Genomic DNA, 22,847 nt, shown 5'->3' with positions numbered 1-22,847 from the left:
CAGGAGCCCTGGTGGTCCTCAGGGCTCTTCATACCCTGTTAGATATCCAGTCATACTTTTATCCCCAGCCTAAAAAATTGCTACATTTCTGGGAAGTGGAAACTACTACAACCTACTTTGTCTCCCTCTTAAAACCTTGTCACCTCCAACACTGAGCGCTGAGCCGTTTTATGCGCATCTGCTCCAGGCCCCGCCGGCCGACTCCCCTCCCACTCCGCTCGGGCCGGGAGTGAGGTGGGCAGGGCATCCCCTCATCCGACGTCACAGGCGGCTTCATTATTTAAACTTGAATCAAGTGAAAGTTTTCACGACCGGGACAGTGTTGCCTAGCAGCTAGGCTGAGGACTCTGGGTATTTCACGTTGCCTTTTTGTCAGAACAAGTCGAGGAGCCGCGGACATTTCCCCCCTCTCCGTCTCTCTGACTGTCTCTCTGTCGCTGTCCGGACACAAACATGCCCCACACCGTGACACTGAAGGGACCCTCACCTTGGGGTTTTCGGCTGGTGGGAGGACGGGATTTCAGCACACCGTTAACCATCTCCAGGGTAGGTAATAAGTGCGTTGTCGGTCGCTTGTGTGTGTGCATGACCAGCTTGCAATCCTTTCACTGAGCAGCGCTCAGAGGCGCACCGGCGGACTTTCGGATACGAACTCTTATAATTATCCTGATTATATTTTTATGCTGATAAATGAATCAGAACCTAGTTTAGCCTGGCTGGGTTAGGACTGGTGCGCTGATGATGAATAGCTCACCACACAATTCGGCTCCTATATTAATTATTCTTTTTACAGAGTCATATAGTGTTTTTGTGGTGCTGAAATGGGAATTCACAGTGAGCTCGTAGTACAATATTCGCATTTTATAAGTGTTAACTTTTCATACTACACGTAATGTTAATTCTTGATTGGACTCTAATATTAAATTCCATCTAATTTGTCGCCCAATCAGCCGTCTTGTAAAGGAGCCAGCCTCTCATCGTAATTATAACCAGAGTGAATGAGCAGAGGGAGCTCTACTCTAAAAGCTGCCAGATGGTGCCGTATAACACCGCTCAGCTGAAGCTGCCGCCGCTTTAACCCACATGACTCATTAGGCTATTGGTCGAGCCATATTATTTGCTATCAATATCAACAGGCACAACAGAAATAAACACTTGAATGACTTAACAACTTTTTATAATTTCAACCATCCATCATATTTTATCAATATTGAAATATTTGAATATAAATAAAACCCATTTTTAGAAATTTTGATAGCGCATGAAAAAGGCTTGTGGTTGTGAAGCACTTAATACACTTGTTGGTAGTAACTGTAGTATTCACAAAGCATCATGAAGCATATTGATCCTCAGAATATAGGTCAAGAGTCAGCCTGCTGGCAGTGGATCTGGCAGTAGCCAATAGTTCATCCCGGCCAGAGTAAACATGGCTGGGTCCTGCAGCAGGGGCTTACAGAGGGGAGGGTGGCGCTGACATTTGTTTTTCATCAGAGCTCATTGGTGCCGCTGAGGGATTCCAGGTGTTGTGCTCAGCTGTATTACTGGCCCCAGACCGACCCTTTAAATACGGGGCCCTAGCAGTGGCAGCGGACAAGAGGTGTAATTTTTAGATTTACGGCAGCAGATTAATGACTTGGAGAGAAGGGAATGAACCCCAGGGTCACCTGAAGTACCCTCTGTTTTTAAAGCTGTCACCACATCCCCAAGAGAGCCATGACGCAATGGCAAGGCATACTTTGGAAAGGGGGATCTGGATGGCTTTGACTCGGTGACATTGGCCGTCACAGGGTGTGCAAGGTCAAATCTTTGCCTTAGCAGGTTCGCAAGTGTAATAGCATTAAAGATGCACCAGGCAGCTTGGATGCTGGCGGTCTTGCATTGCAACTTTTTGAATTTTTTTACTTGAAAAATAAGATATCATGTAACAGTAAACTGCAGATCTGTGATACTCTTTTTACATATTGCCTGGTTTGGCTGGCGGTTGTGAAAAAGTTTAGGTTAGTTTGGGTTTCTGTGGATGGAGCACTCCCTCTGGAAAAAAAAAAAAAAAAAAACTTTCGTATTTTGTTCTTCAGTTTTGATTTGTCACTTAGAAGTTTAACTAGCAATGACCCTTACCTGAGACCAGAATTTAATTTGGGGAAATAGGGCAAATCTACAGCATCTTAGGATAGATGGGACTTTCTTATGTGTTGCAACCCCAATTTGTTATTTAGGCTGGCTAGAATGTTGATTTTATGTAAAAATCTTGCCTAGTGCAGCTTTAAGTAATTTCATATAATCCATGTATACTAGCATCAGTGACTTGTACAGCAGGCCAAGTCATGGTTGCATCATAACAACTGATTTTACAGTGTCTCCAGTTTGCCAGTTCAGTCTGTGCATACCTGCGTGACTGCCAGTATGAAAATTATGGCATGCACATGGGAGAAAGACTCTTCACATAGTGAACATTGTGTAACCCTGTGATGATGTCATGGGCACACACCAGTGAAATTAATTACAGGTTACACACAGCACAGTCAGTTGCATATCAAAGCTGGTCATAAAAAGGCGAAGCTCACATGGATGGGCTGCGTGTCAAAACTAAACTATGGAGTTTGGCGGCTTCCTAAAACTTGGCTGTAAATGAAAGGAGGAAGCTGAAGAGATACAATCAAGCTATTTTATGTCAAAGGCATAAATACATGCAGTCTACATGTTGACAGTAAGCTCTTGCACTACACAGTCTGTCTCCTGGAGTCATTTTAAGTCACAACCAGCTATCCAGGAGCTGATTTTTGTCATATATATATACTTTTTGAAATATTTATTTTGACACTAGCCTATCCAGCGCTTTCATCTTTTTTGAGAATAGCTGTGTCAGCCTGATTCAGTGTCCAGTTTTCTGGTTTAATTGACTGAATAAGCATTAATTTTTCAGCTCAAAGCATTAAAAACCTCAGACATGCAGAAATGGTAGGAAAGGAATCCCAGCTTTGGCTTCACCTCGTGGGGTCTGGTTGCATTCTCTGGTTGAAGCGTGATGTTACTCACTGCTGCTGATATAGTATCCCCTATATACTCGCCATTCATCACGCTCTCACTGCATTCCTGTTGTATAGTACATGCTCAAGACAGCAATTACAGTGTGTTGAATGGTTACAGAGAGACAAGGGGAGAGAGGGGACTGTGTATGTTTCAGAGAGAGAGAGGCAGAGATAGTTTATGTCTTACAGTATTCAGCATGCCTCTGCAGGGGGGGAGTCAACTCCCACTTGATTCTCCATTGTACCTTATCACCTCAGCTTTTCAGTAAATATCATGTAAGCCTTATTTAAGCTAGGGCAATTTAAAGGGTGGGAGTAGTCTACAGCATCTACTGGCTTTGTATAATTAGTAATTTGGCTTGTCTAAGTTAAATGCAGCTCCTGGACAGAAACATTGTCATAATGAGAGAGGAAGGGAGAGGGGAAGAGATAGTGAAAAAAGGAAAAAAGGGGAAGAAGACATTGCAGGTTTTTTTTTTGTTTGTTTGTTTTTTGTAGTGGCCTTCAGTTGCAGCAGTCTACTATTTTGCATGATTGATAAATCCCCTCCCCTCTCTGTGTGTCGCAAAGTAAAGAGAAGAATGACATGAAACACCTGTACTTGGATGCAGTGAAAGCCTCAACTCTTTGGAGAAAAGCCCTGTCAGTGGCTGCTGGTTCTTAATGGTATAAGGATTAACTCATTAGTCTTCTGCCAGCCCATTAGGACTGATGCTGATTAATGAGTTGCCCACTTGACCCGAGAAACATTTGCCCTGATAGTGAAACGGCAGAGTGTGTGTTTGAATGTGCACACATGCTGCATGGAAACACACACGTGCATGCCTCGATAGATATTTAAATGTGGAGAATGATAAAGTCACTGATGTAATTGTGGAGGCATTTAGAGAGGATGCGCTGAATATTGCAGCTGCAGTGTAAGCCCTGCGTGAATCAATGTCAACCCAGCGTCCAAGCAGAAGGTGACGCAGGAGGCTTGTCGGCTCAGCCAACTGGCAAGTAGTCCTCTGCTGGACAGGAATTCACAGCAGAGTGTTAGGTAAATAATCCAAAGTGTGTGTGCAGTGTCGGTGTCCGGCTTCCCTTTTGACACCTTCATGTTTTGCGTCCCGCTGTGTGGCCTGTTTTGTTGATGCGAGACAAAGAGGGTTATTTGAAGCTGTTCGACAACGAAACTTCCACTTTAAGTCCATTTGGGACTCACTCTTGTCGTGTAGTTTTTTTTTTTGTTTGTTTTTTTTTTTTTTTGGCAAATTAAAAAAAAAAAAAAAAACAGAGCAAAATGCACATCTTCACCTTCAACCTGAAACAACAAAAACCTCACACAACACTGATGACCACATCCAGCTCACAACACATTCACCTTTTGAATTGAAATATCACTTTCTAGCTCACATATCTATGATTTCTCATCTTCAACCTCTTCAAAAAACACACTCAGACTGCAAACTGAATGAAAGAGCATGTGACCACAAGGAAACAACTGGTGTAACTGTTGTTCATAGGAACTATAGTTCATTGTACGTACAATGAACTGGCTCCTTATGTTATCTTTCTGTTTTCTGGGTGTGAGCTTTTGTTTCAATCTGTCTGTGATCAAGGTCCAACCTTAGATAGAGAGATAACATAATCAACGTGGGATAAACTGGAACTGGCCTCTTGTTGTCTGTATGCTCAGCTCTAAATGAGAGAGAAAGGGAGAAAGAAGCTCAAAAAAATGTTATTGCTTTGAGTGCTTGGAGTTATAAATTGTAATATCTGTACACTCTTTTTGTTCTGTCATACTACACCTATTTATCCATATTCATCACGGTTTCCCAGTGGTCATTGAATTTCTTTATTATTATGAATGGAGGAAATCAGTGAGTATCTTTTTTACAAAGGGGCAATTTACATTAGATGGTGGTTTCAGCTGTTCCACAAAAAGCCGAAATGTAGTGGAAACCAGACTGTTTACCCCCTTAAAGTGTTTCCGAGCAGAAAAACAACATTAACAAAGCAGGAGGAAATAAGATTTTGAGGTCATGTAAGCCCTCTCCCTTAAAAGTCATGGGATGTTGCATCAAAACCACAGCAGGATCTCTTGTTCATTTGTCTTGTTTTCATTTTTCCCACATCCTGCAAAGTTACATTTTACTTTTTTAAATGCACCATAGTTACCTACAACACATAAGTTTAGTGCATAAAAATTCATTGATTTAATGGTAAAGACCCAAAACATGCAACAGTGTTATTGCTGTGTTCCTTCCATAGAACAACATGAGGCCAACTTTTTTAATCTCTCACATTGCCCTGTATGTCATGCAGTTCATATCGCTCCATATTTGCTGAAGTGATTATACAAGGGCACATGTAAGGTTAGAGATACAGAATTGGAATTAACAACAAATGAAACTTAGATTGCATAAGCGGTTTTGCATTGTCAGTGTGTGACAAGCATCCACTGAAGCCGGTGGCCCTCGCGCCCTTTAAGCTCTCCCTGTCCGCCTCCCTGTTCCTTGGCCACATACCATAGAAGGAACATAGAAGGAACATGTGACCTAAAGCCACATGGGTCGCTTCACTGACACTGCTTGTTATAATTGCAAGCTTGGATTTTCCTGTGGCAGCTCTTTTCTCTAGGCTAGAATTGCAGCTGCAATGAGCTGCATCTCCACAAGCAATTGAGAAAAAAGATAATAGAGGGTACGCTCGAAGAATTTCCTGTTGTCACTGAATGCCGTGGAGCAAAATTTTCCCAAACACAAGGGAAGGAGACAGGCAGACGAGTGCTGGCCACTGCGCTGTTGTTGAGTGTTCCCAGGTCTGTTTATGTGTTGCAGAAATGAATTCTCTACTGTTGATTTTGATATAAACATCTTCAAATTCTAGTGTAAACCGTCCCCTGGAGATAATGTTGCTGAAAAAAAAGAGAGATCCATTTTATGTGCCCTGACACCAAAAGTTTTGAAAAACATTGTAACCGAGCAGCGTAGTAACACTTTTACAGCCGCACATGCAACCTTATAAATTCTTACACTTTGTCAAACATTTATTTGAGGCAGCGCCCTGCACTTTAACTCCACATCGTCTTTAGGAGTGGGAAGAGTGTTTTCATCATGTGCCTTGCTCTGTTTTCACGTTGACTTCTTCAGGTTCAAGCAGCACAAATATCCTTTTGTTTCCAAACATGTGATGCTTGTATGAAAACATATTCCTGCAAAGCATGAACAAGATGCATAGGAAGCTACTCAGATGAAGCTGATCGCATCTGCTAGACGTATAGTCATGCTGAACAAATCAGATTTATAAGGACTGTTTCACACTTACTGCTGACTAATATAATGGTTATTCTGGACAAAGAGGACAAAGCACCACAGTGGCTCCTTTAAAACTCTTCTTCTCACATTCTGATTGAGTCAAAGCTCACATATTTAATCAACAGCTGTGCTATTCCTTATTTCTCTTGGCAGGTTCTGTCTCTTTGTTTGAGTGTGATAATCAGACACCAGTCAAAGCATCGGAACCCCTGGCAGTGTAATGGTTTCCCCGAGCGTTGTACAAGGTCATAACCATGGTTCCTATCGTGAATTCAACAAGCAAACAAAGGCGCTTGTCACATTGCCAGGAATTATTCTCTTTGTCGCTGAGACGTGCGACTGAGCGCTCCCACCCAGTAGAAAATGTCCCTGCGGTATTCCCACATAGGAAAAACATCTTAATGGGACCCTTGTAGAAAGCAGCAGGTCATTCTGGGCGTAGACACTCTGACTAATAATGACCAAAATGACAAGATTGAAAGAATTGATTGCTGGCTAGATTGCCAGGTGTATCCAAGGCTATTGAGCTATTCTTTGAAGGTTGGCTGGACATATTGCAGTATCCAGTATTACTGCCCTAGGCACTCTGAGCAAGGCAGTGCACTGTAAACCACCATTAACACTACCTGCTGTTATTAAGGAAAATACATATGGACTGGTTTGTGAGCATCCAAGAGGGATAAGCAGGCATATGAATTTCACTTGCTTTGAATAAAATTAATGGTAAAGACAACTTCTTCTTACACAACTCTAAGCATTTGATCTAAACTGGAATTGGAAATGTCTTTCTGAGAATATGAATACTGTATAACGAGGAAGATGATCTGACCTATGAAATGCCTATGCAACACACAGAGGCCATTCTCAGTGAGAGAGAATCAGTTTTTATTATTCGAGCTGGTCTGAAATAGTAGATGAAAACATATTTTAAAAGCTGCCGTGCTACCTTCTATCTCCAAAAGGTCAAATTTTCAAGAACCAAGAAAAACAGCCTTTTGTTCAATATGACGGCTGTGCTTTTTTCAGTGAATCTACTGGGTTTTCAGATGTTTTCATAAGCCCAAATCCCACAGAATTTTCTCAGCCTATCAAGGAGCAGCCTTGAGATTAAAACATGGAAATCATCACATTTGAAGATGCAAGGTTTTCACCCAACAATAACGTTTTTATTGCTTCTTCTTTTTATTTTATATTCTTATTTTGCTGTTTTCTTTGTCATCTTAGCTATGATGTATGTTGTCAAGCTCCATTACTCTGATGACAGCCTAATCTATCTCTCTTTCTATCTCTCTATCAATCTATCTATCTATCGATCTATCTATCTTTGCAAAGAGCTTGTTTTCAGCGGACTGGGACAGACAGACACAAACAGTGATGACAAGACATGACTTTGCCCCATAGCTGATTTCACACTCCAATTACCACTGTTTGTGTAGCTGTATCCAAATGCAGATACATGCTGAGACACACTTGCACAGAAATTCACCCGCATTCACCCTTTGGTGTCTCTCTCTCTCTCTCTCTCTCTCTCTCTTTCTCTCTCTCTCTTTCAAACACACCCACACACAGACCGCACTCCAGCACACACCATGGGAAGTGCATCAGGCCTCAGCGTGCCACATGGTGACTCTGTGTGACATTAGACTGTCATTTGCTAACCGCTCTATCTGTTAGCGATTAACTATGTCACTGTTTATGGAGCAAAAAACCCTCATGGAAATGCTGTGGCTGTTTAGATTGCTCAACCAATGCAGTCGCTCTGTGCACCATCGCTGTCACTTCAAATTCATTGGGGCTGTTTGTGCAATCAAAACGTTACCGTTGGGCTCACGCCTGTGCGCTGCCCCCAGTGTGGAGCCAGCCAGAGGGGGACGGCCACCTCTCAGGCATTTACACTAAAACAACAATCAGAATGATACATGACCATGCATTGTGTAATAATCCAACTCATTTTCATTTTCCCACTCTCTGTTGCTGATCAAAGTCACCGAATGGGGACTAAATACAGTGTCATGTAGGTCTTTCCTAGTAAAAAACAAAAGAAAAAAATACAAACACACAAACTTCAATATTTAAGCAAAAAGACATCACAGTGCTGATCACACTAACATCAAGTGATATCTGGGAAACATCTGCAACATACAGTAACATACAGTTAAAAAACACCACAGCTGTGTGTTGTCGCAAATTAGACTCATGCATGTGCTAATTGGCTTAATTTCATCTGGAAATGAATTACATGTCTGCCCTTGCCCATCCGTACACATTTTAAATAGCATGCTTATCCATCCATATATATCAACATTTGGAACCTTCATATTGTTGAGAGAGAGAGCGATCATTTTCTTTTTGAATGCAAACAGCCTTGGTCATATTTTTATGTGCTTTTCATTGAATTCCATGCAACCCTGCTGTAATTGCCTTGATTGAATTTACTGAATTGAATCAGGGTTTTAATCCATGCCATATGATGCTGAGATACTATTCTTGCTTAAGTTATGGAGTTGGATAATTTTGCTGAAATGATGGTTGTCTTTTTTTCCCCCCTCCTTTCCAGTGGTCTACTTTGTATTTATTCCTGACAACTTGGGTTCCATCCACTGCCTTGGCTGAAATATTGAAGTGAATATTTCATATCTTGAGTTACACACAGTTATGTTTTTTTTTTTTTTTTTTTTAAACCTAAGTCATCTGTTATTGCAATGATCATGCTGCCACTTTTGTGTTAAATAGTAGTGTGGGTGTTGTTTCCGGGATTAAAATCTGATCATCAGACTGTAATGCCTTTAAACACTGACAGAGTCATCTGTTTCTGCCAAGGAGATGCTCACAAGTAGAGTCTGATCAGCTTTAAGTAAAAAAAAAAAAAAAAAAAGGTTAGTAACTGATAACAAGGTTAGGCGAAGAAAAAAAGCACATTAATTTGACTTTTGAAGTTGCCTCCTTAAGCCATAAAGTGAAAACTTAATTAGTATGTTACATTCATCTTAAAAGTCGTGTCATTTTAAAGGATTACCTCCCATTACATCTGTAGGTAAATATAGCAGATTATGATTATGTCTAAACCGCGTAACCCAACACCCTCTTGGCGTTACGAGAGAAATGTTTGTCCACCATTAACAACATCTGTCATGCCAATACGGTACTTAGCATACCACTGTGTGTGTGTGTGTGTGTGTGTGTGTGTGTGTGTGTGTGTGTGTGTGTGTGTGTGTGTGTGTTTGTCAGTGATTCATTCACTGCTATTCATGGCCTGACCCTGAGGTGACAAGAGTCACTCTGTGGGAAAACAAGCCCTCTGGTCCAGTATGACACAGCACATGTCCACAACTACACACAAACACACACACACACACACACACATGCACATGCACATGCACATGCATGCATTTGAATCAATGTCTCACACACACACATGCATGCATTTCAATCAATTTCATTCTCATGAGGAGTACAGTAATAAATGGAAAAGCAGTTGTGACCTCCAGTTGGGGATAACGATTACTAACACTGATAGGAAAAAAGTGTTATATTTTCATCAAAACCATTAATTTGTGCTTCCTTTCCATTTAAAAGACTCTGTCCACTTAACATTTGTCACATATTACTCACTATACTATATAATATGAATTTATCTCTATAGGTAAAATTGCTAGGTAAACTGGGTGTGTGTAGGTTAGTTCTTTTTCTTCCTTTCTCTCTCTGTCTCGTGCACACACACTTAAGCCTCCACACACACACACACACACACACACACACACACACACTCACACATACTTCCCACTATGACCTCTCAGTTTACCGGAACTGAGTCAGGGACAGAGGGGCAGTCAGAGGCTGTAAATTAGGAATTCCACATCTGAACCACACGACTCAGCCATTACTGCTTCATGGAGCGTGAACTTGTGTGCCTTTCCTCTTAAAACACTCCGCGCAGTTAGCGAGCCTGCTTCCCTTGCCCCTTCCTTTCCATGTTTCTCGTGTTTGTTGGTTAGATATTCCATATTGGATCAGCTTTTTTTTTTTTTTTTTTTTTTGCACTCATTATATGTTAATTTTGCTTGGATGTGTCTAAATCTGTCGAATAAATGCACCAAAAGGCTTGTTTGAGCGTATTTTGGCCAAATCCCAGGCCATTTATTATAAGTTTGAAAGTCTACACATAGGCTGTTTTTCTAAGATGTGTAATTAGGTTCTTTTGCATATGTTTTAATATATATTACATTAAGCCCAGGGTTATGTCAACACAAGGTTTATATCCCAGCCTACTGTTCCAAACACAATACATGTTAATGTTACTTGCAGATGGCTGTCAGGCTAATAGGCATTATGAGACGATGTAGGGTTGGGCCGTGATCGCTCTGGTATGGAGATAAATGAGCTTGGAGAGAGCGAGCCACTTAAAGACTTGTACGACAGGACACAGATTAATCGCTGACACTTCACTGTCTAGGGGTCCATTAACTGCAAGGGCCTCCTAAATCTTCTGCTTGTGTGGTTACAGGTAATTTTAGGATGAGGCTAAAACATCCTGCATCACAGATTATGTTACAAATTGCCTTGAGTAAGACGCCTACCTGCTCCTTCAGTGCTGCTCCTCCATGCCCTTGCACACCATCTTATAGTCAGACTGTTTGTAACATGTTGTCTGAAGCGCTGTTAAAGTGGTCATCTGTTACGTTCTCACTTATTTGATTTTTTGGCAGCAGCTTTTGGCACTAAGCAGTAATAACTTCTGGCACTGTGCTTCGGAGGAATCCCTTGACAGTCCAATGGAGTGGCCAGAGCCGGGACTTGGATTTTGCTTTCATGACGTTTGAGCTTCTGTAGCAATCTGGCTTTCCTTTGCCTGTCTGTTGATGCTCATGCTAACTACTCACTTTGTTCCAAAGGAGCCGCTGTGTGCTGCTGCCAGGAACATGAAGCACATCACTTCCTGTTCCTGCCAGATGATTTTTCCCAGGAATAAGGCCGACGTGTTTAGAAAAGCAAGTGTAGAGGCTTCCGTGAAACGGGTATAGCCGGAATCAGCTGGCTATTGAGAGTAGCAAAATGATGTTTGTTTATGCCAAAAATGTCATAGATTGTTACTTTAAATTTCTTTTAAAAAAGTCAGATGATGACTAGAGTCCTTGTCTCCAGCTGCAGAGAATTTGCCTCCATTTATTGGTTGGAAAAACTAACTCCAGCCAATAGTAATAGATGTCCCAGCCTCAGAGCACATGTTTTTTTTTTTTTTTTTTTTTTATTGACAGTAAGGGGTATTTCCCTCTACAGCTTGTTACCTTCTGACATCCACTGCTTCCATGGCTAGCGCCTCTTGTAAATACTGTAGATGTTTTGGTTTGATGAGGGAGGATTTGATTGGTAGCTTCATTTTAGTTACGTCCGCCAAAACCAGATGACCAGTGAAGGAAGCTGGGAAATATCGGGGACATGTGTGAGCATGTGTGTAATTATGGAAAATTGTTATCATATGTGTGAAACATACCCACTAGGAGAAGGAAGGAGATCCCCCCACCACACTCCCACCCCCTTTCCACACACACTCACACATACACATGTTAACACACATTCATCACCCCGCCTCCACACCTCACATTTCTGCCTCCCCCCGGGGACTTCAATGTCCACAGGACTGGCTTGTAACTGAAATGTAAGATCACAGAAAAAAAAAAAAAAAAAAAACCTGGTTACTGTCAAACAAGTGAAAAAATGTCTGCAGTATAAAAGCAATGTGAACACATGTTGAACAAGGTCATCCTCGTCACAATTACATAGCAATAACAAAAAAAAAAAAAAAAAAAAAAAAAAAGCCATAAGAATGTATTGAATGATGCACAGGCGGCTGTCAAGGTTGCGGCACAGCTTGAAAATGTGCAATCTCTGTTCAAAGCTCTGCTCATGAAACCATTCCCTGATGGATTTAATCTGATGGATTTTCGATTTTGCTGAATGATTGTATCTTATTTCATACTCAAATTTAATTGCAGGCTTATAAAGAAAGGTTCTAAAGCTTTCAAAATAGTACCAAAACTTGCCTTACAGTGAAGCTAAGGATCTTTACACACATATAATTAAGTCTGGACTTTAGGTGGGGTTGCCCTTTTGCACATGCAGCACACAGTAGGTGGCACCAGGGATTTTGGGAACACTGTTTCTGGTAGTGACGTTATTGAATATTTTTGTAATATCTGCTTTTGGTGTTGCAGTTTTTCGATCCCTTCTCATTCACAGCTGCTTGTACATAGAGACCGATAACGTTACTGTACAGCTTGGAGGATGGCTTGTTTTGGTGAAAATAAGGTTGTAGCTTGTTGTCTACCTTCCTACAATAGGAAAGAGGAGTTGTTTGTGTTTTAACAATGTTTTGCTCTTAAGTTCTTGATCTGGGAAGTTTAAATCTCTTCGTATATTTCCAGCTTTACCGAAATGTGCCAGAGCAGAGCGTGCAGGAGGCTGAACTCTGTGCAAGGACTCTGTGCAAGGACTCTGGACCTGGACCTGCCCTTTTCAGACACGGGCTCAGCTGCACGGTTTGCACTCTCAGTGGGGAGCTGGGAGGATAAAATGTGGAGCAACTAATGCGGACATTTGTGTCCACACATGCATAACTTGTGGTAATCCATTGCATGTGTGAAAGTGGCTTAAGTGGCAAGTCCCCCGCTTTTCAGCGTCATTCTTGGTGGTTTTTGGAAATGTAAACCAAGAGCACTGCCCAGGGCAATGTGACACCCATCAAGAGACAGCTGGCATTGTTGAATTTGGCTTGGGCGTCGACATTTCCCCCTAATTATCTTCTTTCTCTCTTTCTCTCTTTCTTTCTTTCTTTCTTTCTGTCTTTTGTGACAATGTGACACCAGTTAACAAGCTTTGTTCTTTCTTTTTTTCTGGCTGTGTGTGTGTGTGTGTGTGTGTGTGTGTGTATGTGAATGTTAACATCAGGTAACACCAGGCAGCAAGGCGGCCCAGGGTGACTTGTGTCCAGGCGACACCATCTTGGCTATCAATGGAGACAACACAGAGAGCATGACACATATGGAGGCTCAGAACAGGATCAAAACCTGCACCCAGCAGCTCACACTCAACATCAGCAGGTATGGGAATACACACACACACACACACACACACACACACACACACACACACACACACACACAGTAAGTGTGGCTGTCTTAAAGGTTTTCTTTTAGCATTTTTGCTTTCATTTGATTATTAACAGCACAGAGAACCACAGGAAATGAGAAGGGAAGAGAGAAGGGGAGGACATGACAAAAGTGCTGATTTCCAGCTCAGGACGCTGCAGGCATTTGGCGTGATCTTTAGCCAAACCGAGACACCTGTCGTCACGAAAACTCCTTACAGACTGATAAAAATCAATAGAATTATATATATTCATTCTGCACGGTTTCCACAGAGAACAGCTTATGGGAATTTGGGCAAAAAGAATAATCCGATTTCGGGAAACATCATGTCAAACATTAGTCACTCACTAATCAGCCGTCACTGCTTTGACCCTCAGCAAGGGGTCCCTCTGGTCCTAATGACGCTCATTAAGTGGAATGACTTGAAAAACTTCACTGACTTTTATGACTTTGGTCATTTACTTCACAAGTCCTGGAGCACATATTGTTTCTATTTCTCGTTGATTCACTCACTTTAGTGCAGTCGAGTCATAGGGACAGATGACAGTTTTACGATTGTTAGCATGATCTATTCTCTGCTCCTATAAGAGCACCATCAGTCTCTAAGAGCCTGGCATGTACAGTGAGGCACATACTAACCTTTTGAAATAGATTGCGCAGGTTGATATTGCACATTCTACCAGCTCACGGTGTAACAAATAGCCTCTTTCCACCATTTATACTGGTGCATCATTTTTCAGTATTGGGAGATGGGATGGATGGGTTGACCATATAAGGGAGGACAGGAGCAGCATGATTTTGTCAACATAGCAGAACGGAAATCATCCGTCTCAACAGTTACTGACAGAGAAAGACAGAGAGACAGAGAGAAAGAGGGAGAGAGAGACAGAGAGAGAGAGAGAGAGAGAGAGAGAGAGAGAGAGAGAGAGAAAGGCGGGAGGAGAAGAGGGAATAACCGAGGAAAAACTGAAATGCCATTTTTCTTTCCACGTTTCTATTAAACGGTTTACTTTGGTCCGCCGAGCACTGGAAACTGCACAGCAAACCTGGCAGCGTCAGAATCCCATACGCTGTCAGATGAAGAGCGCTCTGTGGTTTCAGCCTCAGTTAGAAGTGACAACTGGCAGCTGGTGCTTCAGCTCTCGCCATTTACGGCAGCAGACCAAGCAGTTTCTGTCCGTAACGGTCAGGATTCATGTTGACTTAGCGTTGGAAATACAGTGAAAAATAAGTGCAAGTTTTTTTTTTCCCCCCCTATACTGTATTTTTGTTTTATAGTATATACTTTTTCCTTTTGCGTTCAACAAGCTGTCCCCCGGCCTCTCGGAGAAGCCGTCCATATATCAGGCTGAGTGTTTAGTGGTTTATCCGCATAGGGATTGTAAATTTTTCTAAGGATACATGAAATCGGGTTGCACGACCGTGTACAAGAGCACATGAAGGGCACTCCCACACTCAAAATTATTCTGGGGAGGGACAAAGTAGAAGGCTAGTAGTATCTCATTTGTCTCATAGATACAGTATATATCTCAAACAAAATTCACTTTAACAGGATTAATTCTAGCCCTGTGATTTTGTGTATGCTTTGATGTACATGCAAGAAAATACATGTAGGTAGGTGAGATAGACAGATAGATAGATAGAAAGATAGATAGATACAGTAGATAGATAGATAGATAGATAGATATAGTTATGGCACTATGGTCTCTGGTTGCAAAACACCTCTACAGTGCACACAGTATGATGAATAAGAATCTACCTTTCTTTTTTATGTTATGCACTCATCTGAAAATGTGTTTTATAACCTCTGTATAATTACCTACAACAAGGATTCAATACAGTTCTTTGAAGAATATTTATTACCCCATAATTGTAAACATAAGTAAGCCACGATGTCCAGCTGTCTTCCTGTATTGACTATTAACTCCAACAAGATAAAGTTTAGATGCAGGCTAGCTGGTATCTGCTGGTATGTGACCTTTTCCTGAGCATATCATCTGGAAAAATTACAGTCTCAATGGATGGAGGGAGGGGCAGGTGTGTCGGAGACGTAGGTATGTACCCTTTGCTCCGGCTTCCAGGGCTGAAGTGATCTAGGAGGAGGTTTAGGACGGAGGCAAGGGAGGACTCGGCAACAAGGAGTCCAGCGGAAGAAAAAGGAGATAGACGAATGGATCAGAAAGTTTGGGATTATTGGGTGCAGAGGAGATAAGGCGACAGATGGAGAGGTGTTGAGAGAATAGGAGGGGAAAGTAGAAAGAAAGTGGGAAATATGAGTAAGAGAGAGAGAACAATGAGAGAAGGGAGGGGGGGCAGCGAGTTAGACCAAGTGAGAAATCCACATCGGCTAGAATGCTACTTTACAGCCAAGATTTTCTGCTGCGTGCATGCCTGGAAATTCAATTACAAAGAAAACTCAGTGTGGCTCAGCATTGTGTTTCTCTCCCTGAGCCAGGGGTTACTGGGCACCACGAGTGCCCCTCCCTCTGAATAATCTCCTGCATATTCCAACTGCATATAATCTCACTCTGGAGAAATGAGATGACTAAGGGAACACATGCCCTTTTCACACATTCTCCAAGACAAATACAAATAAAGGATGGGGTAGGGTTAAAGTGTCTTATGAATAAATGTGTCCGTTTGGCTGTTGGCCTGTCTGGGTTGTTTCCTTGCATTCTGTCCAGTGCATGCTGGGAGAGGCTCTGGGGACCTTGAGTAGGAATGGGTTGGTGAGGAAAATGGATGAATGGAAGGATGGATAAGAGGATGTTTTTCCCACTCTATCGACAACTGATGCAACACAGTAGTGATTCAACCCATTTTGTTGCCCCCTGTCATTGACTGATTAGAGCCATACTCCGTTTAAGAAAGTTTTCACAGTCGCTGAAAGTTTTCACAGTTGCTGCTCTAAACTCCCACTGTCTGATAGGCCTTTCCCAAGAAAAATCCTCTGGTTCTCAGACAGTTTTGCGTTTTATGTTTCCAACAGCAGCAACAGCAGCGGCAATGTGTTTAAAATAAACAGAAGAAGAAATGGGTACGTCTATCAGTGAGCAGCCACCGTGGCTGAACAAAGAGTTGCACTGATAGAAATTCAAGAAAGACACCAGAAAATTCAAGGGAAAAGATGTCACAGTGCTGGACGCATATTTGGCAGTAATCTCGGGGACATTGTGTGCAAAAATACCACAGCAGACTGTTAAGCACCAAAGATGTCACTAAAATAAAAAAACAAAGAACTGACACTCGAACAAAATAAAAAGAAAAGACAAAGAGAATTTGCAAAACTTGACATATACTGTCTCCTTATTCATCAGTTAACTTGTAGCCCTCATCAGCAAGCCCATGAGAGTACATTTTCTGGTTGGCAAAATGGGTCCAGAGCCTATGGTATTGATTAGCTAGACAATGGGGATGTCATGTTTCTGTGTAAAGAAAGAGGGATGGTGTTGTTTGCTGAGGGGGGGCTGAAATATTGGGCTGTCAGCGCAATGGAAGTAGTCGTCTGTTGTGGGGAAGGAGCAACACAAGATTATTTAACCATTAGAAGCGATTGCAGGGTCAAAAAATATCTGGGAGTGACTTGGAGAACCCATGCTGACTCACAAGAAAATAATATTTTAGAGAACAACAGGCCTCAGCCCTCATTAAAAGACTATGCCATAAACTACTCAAAACAGTCACAGAGCTAGAGAGAGAGAGAGAGAGAAACAGGAGACCTGTAATTTTGTGTTGCTGCTGTTGGACAATTATATGAGCCTACACGTCTGCTGTGAACCAAAATTACATTGGATGCAGCTGAGCTGGAGGCCTCATGCAGCACAAGACCGTTCTCGTCATGTCTCTGCATTTATTACTTTCATAACCCCCCATTTTTCATAATTTGTATCATGGCCCGTTTTTAAGAGCGCTCTGCACTGGGGGGGGTTTTGGTCAGATGACCGGGGAACCTCATGAAAGTTGAGGCAGCAATAAAGAGACTTTATGAAAGACTGAGCCTGGAGGGGCAGCTGTTGCGGGGAAGTGGCAGAGCCTTTCACCTTAAATCAGGGAACAGAATTATTAAAGGAAAATTCCACCATCAGATAGGATTACGCTACTGTTCAGTGCATTCCCCGAATTATTTTGTGGTGAAGTGTTGTGATTTACTTCTTTGTTGTGCCTTTCCCTCAACCTTGAACTTGTTGCATTTAGAGGCAAATTTAACATAGAGGTGTTAGGAGTGACAGTGACAGCAGCACTTTCTTTAGTTGAGAAAAAGTGATAATTACACTCCTAAGGTTCCTATTTAGGTTGAGTTCTAGCCATGTATTAGACATATTTTTAGGGTTGAAGCACTGTCTCATTCATGTAGGACACAAAAGAAGCTTACTATTAAGGTACCTTCTTTTGGCCGATTTTGAAGAAAGCATAAAGTGGTTCCGTAGCTGGAAAAGGAAAATCCTTCTTTGTATGGAAATATCAACTCTGATGTAGGGGAAAAAAGAAAACAAAATTTCTCCAGCATCTGTTTAGAGAAAAATATTTCCTACATATGTAAAATTACATTTGCAAGGTCGCAAAAAATGGAAAACAGGTAACACATGTACATTTTGTGTGAAAACTGTCAATACGTCACATCAGATTCATTCATTTTTGTCCAGTCAGTTGCTTTTGGAAAACAGCTGACATTACTTTTTCCAATGAGATGTGGATGTGGAATTCAAAAGCATACTACAGCAGTGGAGTGACACTGCCTAGAGAGGCTGTCTCAGGCTCTGCTACTAGAAGTCAAACGAGCAACTTGTTAGGAAGTTTCCTAGTCTGGAGCAAGGAAAGAGGAACCTTCCTTGCATTTGAGACCGGGCTAAGATCTTGTGACTTTGCTGCATTCTGGTCTGCAACTGACTCAAATGAATATTTATTCCTCTTTCATGATGATTGTTGAATGTGAGATTGAAATGGCAGTTCAATAGTTGCATTATTTTCTCCTCCAAGATCTGTCAAATGATTTTTTTATTGCCTAAATTTGGCCACAAATGGCAAAAAGGGCCCACATATGCAAGGCGCAAACATTTTCGGGTGGGGTTTTCCTTCAATACATGACAGTTTAGTGAGTGAAGAAATAAAGCAGCTGTAGACAGGGAATGAGACAGTGAGAAAGAAAGAAAGAAAGAAAGAAAGAAAGACCAAATGAATGGACAAGAAAATCGAATAAAGTACACTGAGGTCACCATTTCAACAAAGCACTCCAGTTTCCATCACCCCGCCCCCTCCTGAAGCAGGCCTGTCAGCGCTCCTCTGTGAGGTGAAACGCCCGTGCTAGTTTCTGTTAGTTTCTGGCAACTGTGATCAAACGGAGCAACATCGTCTCGCCGGGGAGGAAAAAAATTGCATTGGCTAAACTGCAAGCCCCCTCCTGTCCAAGTTCACTGTAATGTCAAAGGACCTGGATAGACACACGGGGCCCGCATCGGAGTGTGTCATGTCTGCTTTAGCCGGCCTGTATATCCTCAGGACTAAACAGTCCTTGAATACATGAACCAGCTGTAGAGGAGACCCTCACCTCTCTCCAGCTCTTCCTCTTCCACCTTTTTTCACCCCCTTGTTCTCCTCCTTGTCCTCTTCTTTGTTTCATCTGCCTCCCCTGACCCTCTACCTCCCCCATCCCTGAGCTCCACTTTTCATACCGTCTGCTCCCTCTCCAACCCTAAATCCTCCTCACTCATCCACTCTTCTATATCATCCCTTCATCTCCCTCTCTTCCTTTTTTTTTTTTTTTTTTTACCATGCTTTTCCGTCCCTCTCTTGCTCCCTCCCTCTCCCCACCCTAAGCCTCTTGGAGGGAGCAAAGCGGTCACAGAGGCCTGCAAGACAGATGATGGTTTTGGTTATATGTTTCCACCGCTGCTCAGGCCTTTTCGGAAAGAGCCGTGCTGGGCTGGCAGGTTACACACACTGAGACATAAGCCATAAAGCCTGAACGTTGTGTGTGCATGTGTGTGTGTGTGTGCGTGTGTGTGTGCTACTTCTGTCCTTAGAAAAATACGATGAAGTGAGCACATTTTGACAGTTCTCTCCTTTGGTTGGTTGGGGAGGGGGTGACTATGAATCAGTGAGCATCTGTTCATCTGTATTTTTGGCACACAGTGGCATAACTTCCAATCAAATGGTTGTATTTCCAAAGCTGAACGAGCCATACCCACCTCCTCCCCAGCTATGCTCACTTCACGTTTTTGCAGTTTCTGCAAAGGGGGCTTTGTGAGGTGTCCTCTGACTCGGCGTTTAACTGCCGACAAGTTGGTTGACACACGGCCACGCCCAGCTCTGACTGTGCTCTTCACTAGCTTTACTGAGTTTCCTTCATTCGTTTGTTTATCTGTCATTTCATATCATGTTAAGTGAATGAAAAACTGTCTATGTTCATGTATTTCCATTTTGCTTGAATCAATGCTAGTGTGTGTGTGTGTGTGCAATATATGGGTGCACTTGTGCATGTGTGTGCACTGAAGGTAGTGCAAGTGCATACCCGAGCTTAAGAGCAAGGTAAATAAAAGCTCAGCAGGATCATAAATTAATAAAGTAAAATAAAACCAGAGGCGGGGGGGCTAATGGAATCAGAGAAGACCAGCAGAGAAAAGACACGGAGTCAGAGCTCTCCGGTGGAGGATTTCTGCCTTCTCGCTTTGACTCCATGACCTGTGACTCACAGCTGAGGAATTATGAATAGGGCTGCATGGGACCGAAGGAACACAGGACTCCAGCTAGGACAAAGACAAAAAGAAAAAACCTCCAACAGAAACAAGCCCACACCCCACTACCACCCCTTCTCCTCCTTCATCCCTTCATCTCTCCGCTCCTCCCTCACTCTCCCAAGGTCTCAGTTTGTGCTGTGGTTACAAATGCAACATCAAGGGAGTTGGGGGAAAGGCTGTGTGGTGGAAAGGACAGTGTGGGGGGTGGGGGGGCAACCTTCCCTCCCTCCTTCCATCTCTGTTTCATTGATCTTGTCATCACCCAGACGCGCATTCTTCCAACCGACCCCACCAGGTCTGGTGACGAGACCCCCGTAACTGCTTTTTCAAAGGCGACTGTGCTGCTTAGGAGACGACATTTGATCTCCTCTCAAATAACACGGGGACTGCCCTGATAGCGTTTTTAATTTATGAGCTCCAGCTGAGATGGCTTCGATAGAGTGAGACTCTGAGGCAGGACTCTAAGTGAACCTTGAAGCCTTCCCCGATCAGCCTCATCTTAATTTGAAGGCACTTAGCCGGTCCCGTTTGTCTTGCGCTCCTCCTCAAACATGGCAGTCCTGTGCAACCAAAGTACGCTCATCCACTTCACCACAAACCAGATCTCCCAAATCAGGAAATTAAGCCTGGCAGGGAGAGGTCAGGCAAGGGAAAATATGACCAAAGGAAAGAAGAGAAAAACCATCATGCTGACCTGACACACTTTGCTGCTGGTGCTCTGTTGCACTCCCTCGATGTGTAATATCTTATCCCTCTTTCTTTCGCTTTCTTTTTCTCATTTTCTCTGTCTTTGTCTGTGGCTCACAGCGGCCTTATGGTTAACTTTGCTTTATTATTATTATTATTTTTTTTTTTTTTTTACCTTACTTTTATACTATTATCAGTCTTAGTGTCATTGTTATTTGCTATCTTTTAGATAAACTTGATAATAATTCTTGTTTCTGTTTGACAGTGATTTGTCTCTTTTTTTTTTTTTTTTTTATAAATTATGCCAGTTTTTGAGATAACCAGTTAACTGTACCTCTTGGTTGATAAACTAATAACACATTGATCCTCTATTTTTTTTTCTTCCTGAATTGATATATAATCAGCTCTTCATCTCCTCACTCTTTGTCTTCTCTTTCTCTTTCTCTCAGTCTCTCACTTTCAGTTTTCTGTAACCAATCCCGTTTGACACTGATGTATACATTTAAGAGCAGCTGGGGAGGCACTGGATGGAGATCAGTGATGACACATTAGAAATGAGCTGGGGACTATTCATCCCCATCCTATTTATCATTGTGAATCCGCACTTAGAACCAGACTGTACAGATCATCCCTGACAATTCATCTTCTCGGTGCACGTCTTGGCATTGAAAAAAGACAGAGGAGGTAACATTACAGCTGAGGGAAAGCCACTCAATCTACAGCTAGATTTTAATTGAAACCATCTCCGTTAATATAGCCTCACCGATCATGGCGGTTCGGTTGATTCGCCATCAAAACATGAAGAGGTGCATCTGAGCCAGGAAAGGTATAGTGCAGGCTGTTTTATTGCTTATAGCGTAAATACAGCTTTGAAACAGATGGAGAAAGAAAGAAAATGGGGAGAAACTCACAGAGGAAAGACAGACTGAAAGAAAAGTCAGAACGACAGAGATGATGTTTAGGTTGATGCGTGTGCACCAGCAGTTGGTCAGAGCAGAGTCCTGATCCTTCCCAGATGGTCCTGGCTAATCCGGCACACACTGACTCAATACTGGAGGACACGCTAAAGTGGCTAACAGAAAATAATATGGCTCATTGTCAGTGACCTGCTGGTGTACAGCAGATTGTTCCTGTATGCCATGGCTCTGTCCATGTTATGTTAAATTTTAAAGGATCGCTCTGAACCATTATTTCCATTTAGAAAAAAAAATCGCAAGATGATATTTATTTCTCAGCATTGAAAGCAGGTGATTACATCTAACTTCTTAGTATTCTGTAAGCAAGATGACTAATATCTTAAAATACTGAGCTTACTTTTCATGCCAACAGCCGTTTTTCAAAACAAACCGTATTTTAATGTTTTAAGGTTTTTTTCTGATGTTCTTGTCCAGGCAGATTTACAGTGAGAGCAACAGTAAAATCAGTGTGAATCCCAAGGCCTGCTCTGCCTCTCACAGTTTCCACTCATGCCTCAGTGTGTCTCATCTCCACTATTTTGGATGTGCCGTACATTCTGTGGTTCTTTGTCTTGCATTTCCAAAATGTCAAGTTCAAATTGCCACTTCAGACTGAACTTTGCATCATTTCAATGGGATGTTTGTGCGGTAACCATCGAAACGAAACAATGTGGAAACAGAGAGTTTATAATGGTGTTTCTCGTATGGAGGAACGGAGGGGTGGGAGGGTCGTCCCACGCAGAAGCTGCTTCTCGTCCAACAGACACTCGGCGCCCATAAGAGCGTCCTTGATAGCAACACCTCTGTGTTTCATATCTGAAGCATTGCCTCAGCCCGGCCAACGCTGTGCCAGCTGCAGCCTCATGACCTCACCTCGTTCGACATCAAGTTTCCACCCGTGGATTTGACACACACACACACACACACACACACATACACGGACCAGACAGATGGACAGGCACACACACTGCGCTCTTTGTTGCCATCCCGTTGCGGT

At 42.4% G+C, this 22,847-nt stretch overlaps 1 protein-coding gene across 1 annotated transcript in view; it reads left to right on the top strand.

Moving 5' to 3' along the window:
- The first annotated feature begins 307 nt into the window (after positions 1-307).
- Positions 308-22,847, top strand: part of pdlim4 (PDZ and LIM domain 4) — a 51,529-nt gene continuing 28,989 nt past the window's right edge. Inside the window, exons 1-2 of the mRNA XM_030069215.1 lie at positions 308-546; positions 13,274-13,425. Of these exons, the coding sequence (XP_029925075.1) occupies positions 454-546; positions 13,274-13,425 (245 nt within the window). The 5' untranslated portion in view covers positions 308-453. The remainder of the gene's footprint in view (positions 547-13,273; positions 13,426-22,847) is intronic.

Source organism: Myripristis murdjan, chromosome 14 (assembly GCF_902150065.1).
Source record: "Myripristis murdjan chromosome 14, fMyrMur1.1, whole genome shotgun sequence".
NCBI lineage: Eukaryota > Metazoa > Chordata > Actinopteri > Holocentriformes > Holocentridae > Myripristis > Myripristis murdjan.
Note: the sequence above shows the minus strand (reverse complement) of the source record. Positions and strands in the feature narration are given on the sequence as shown.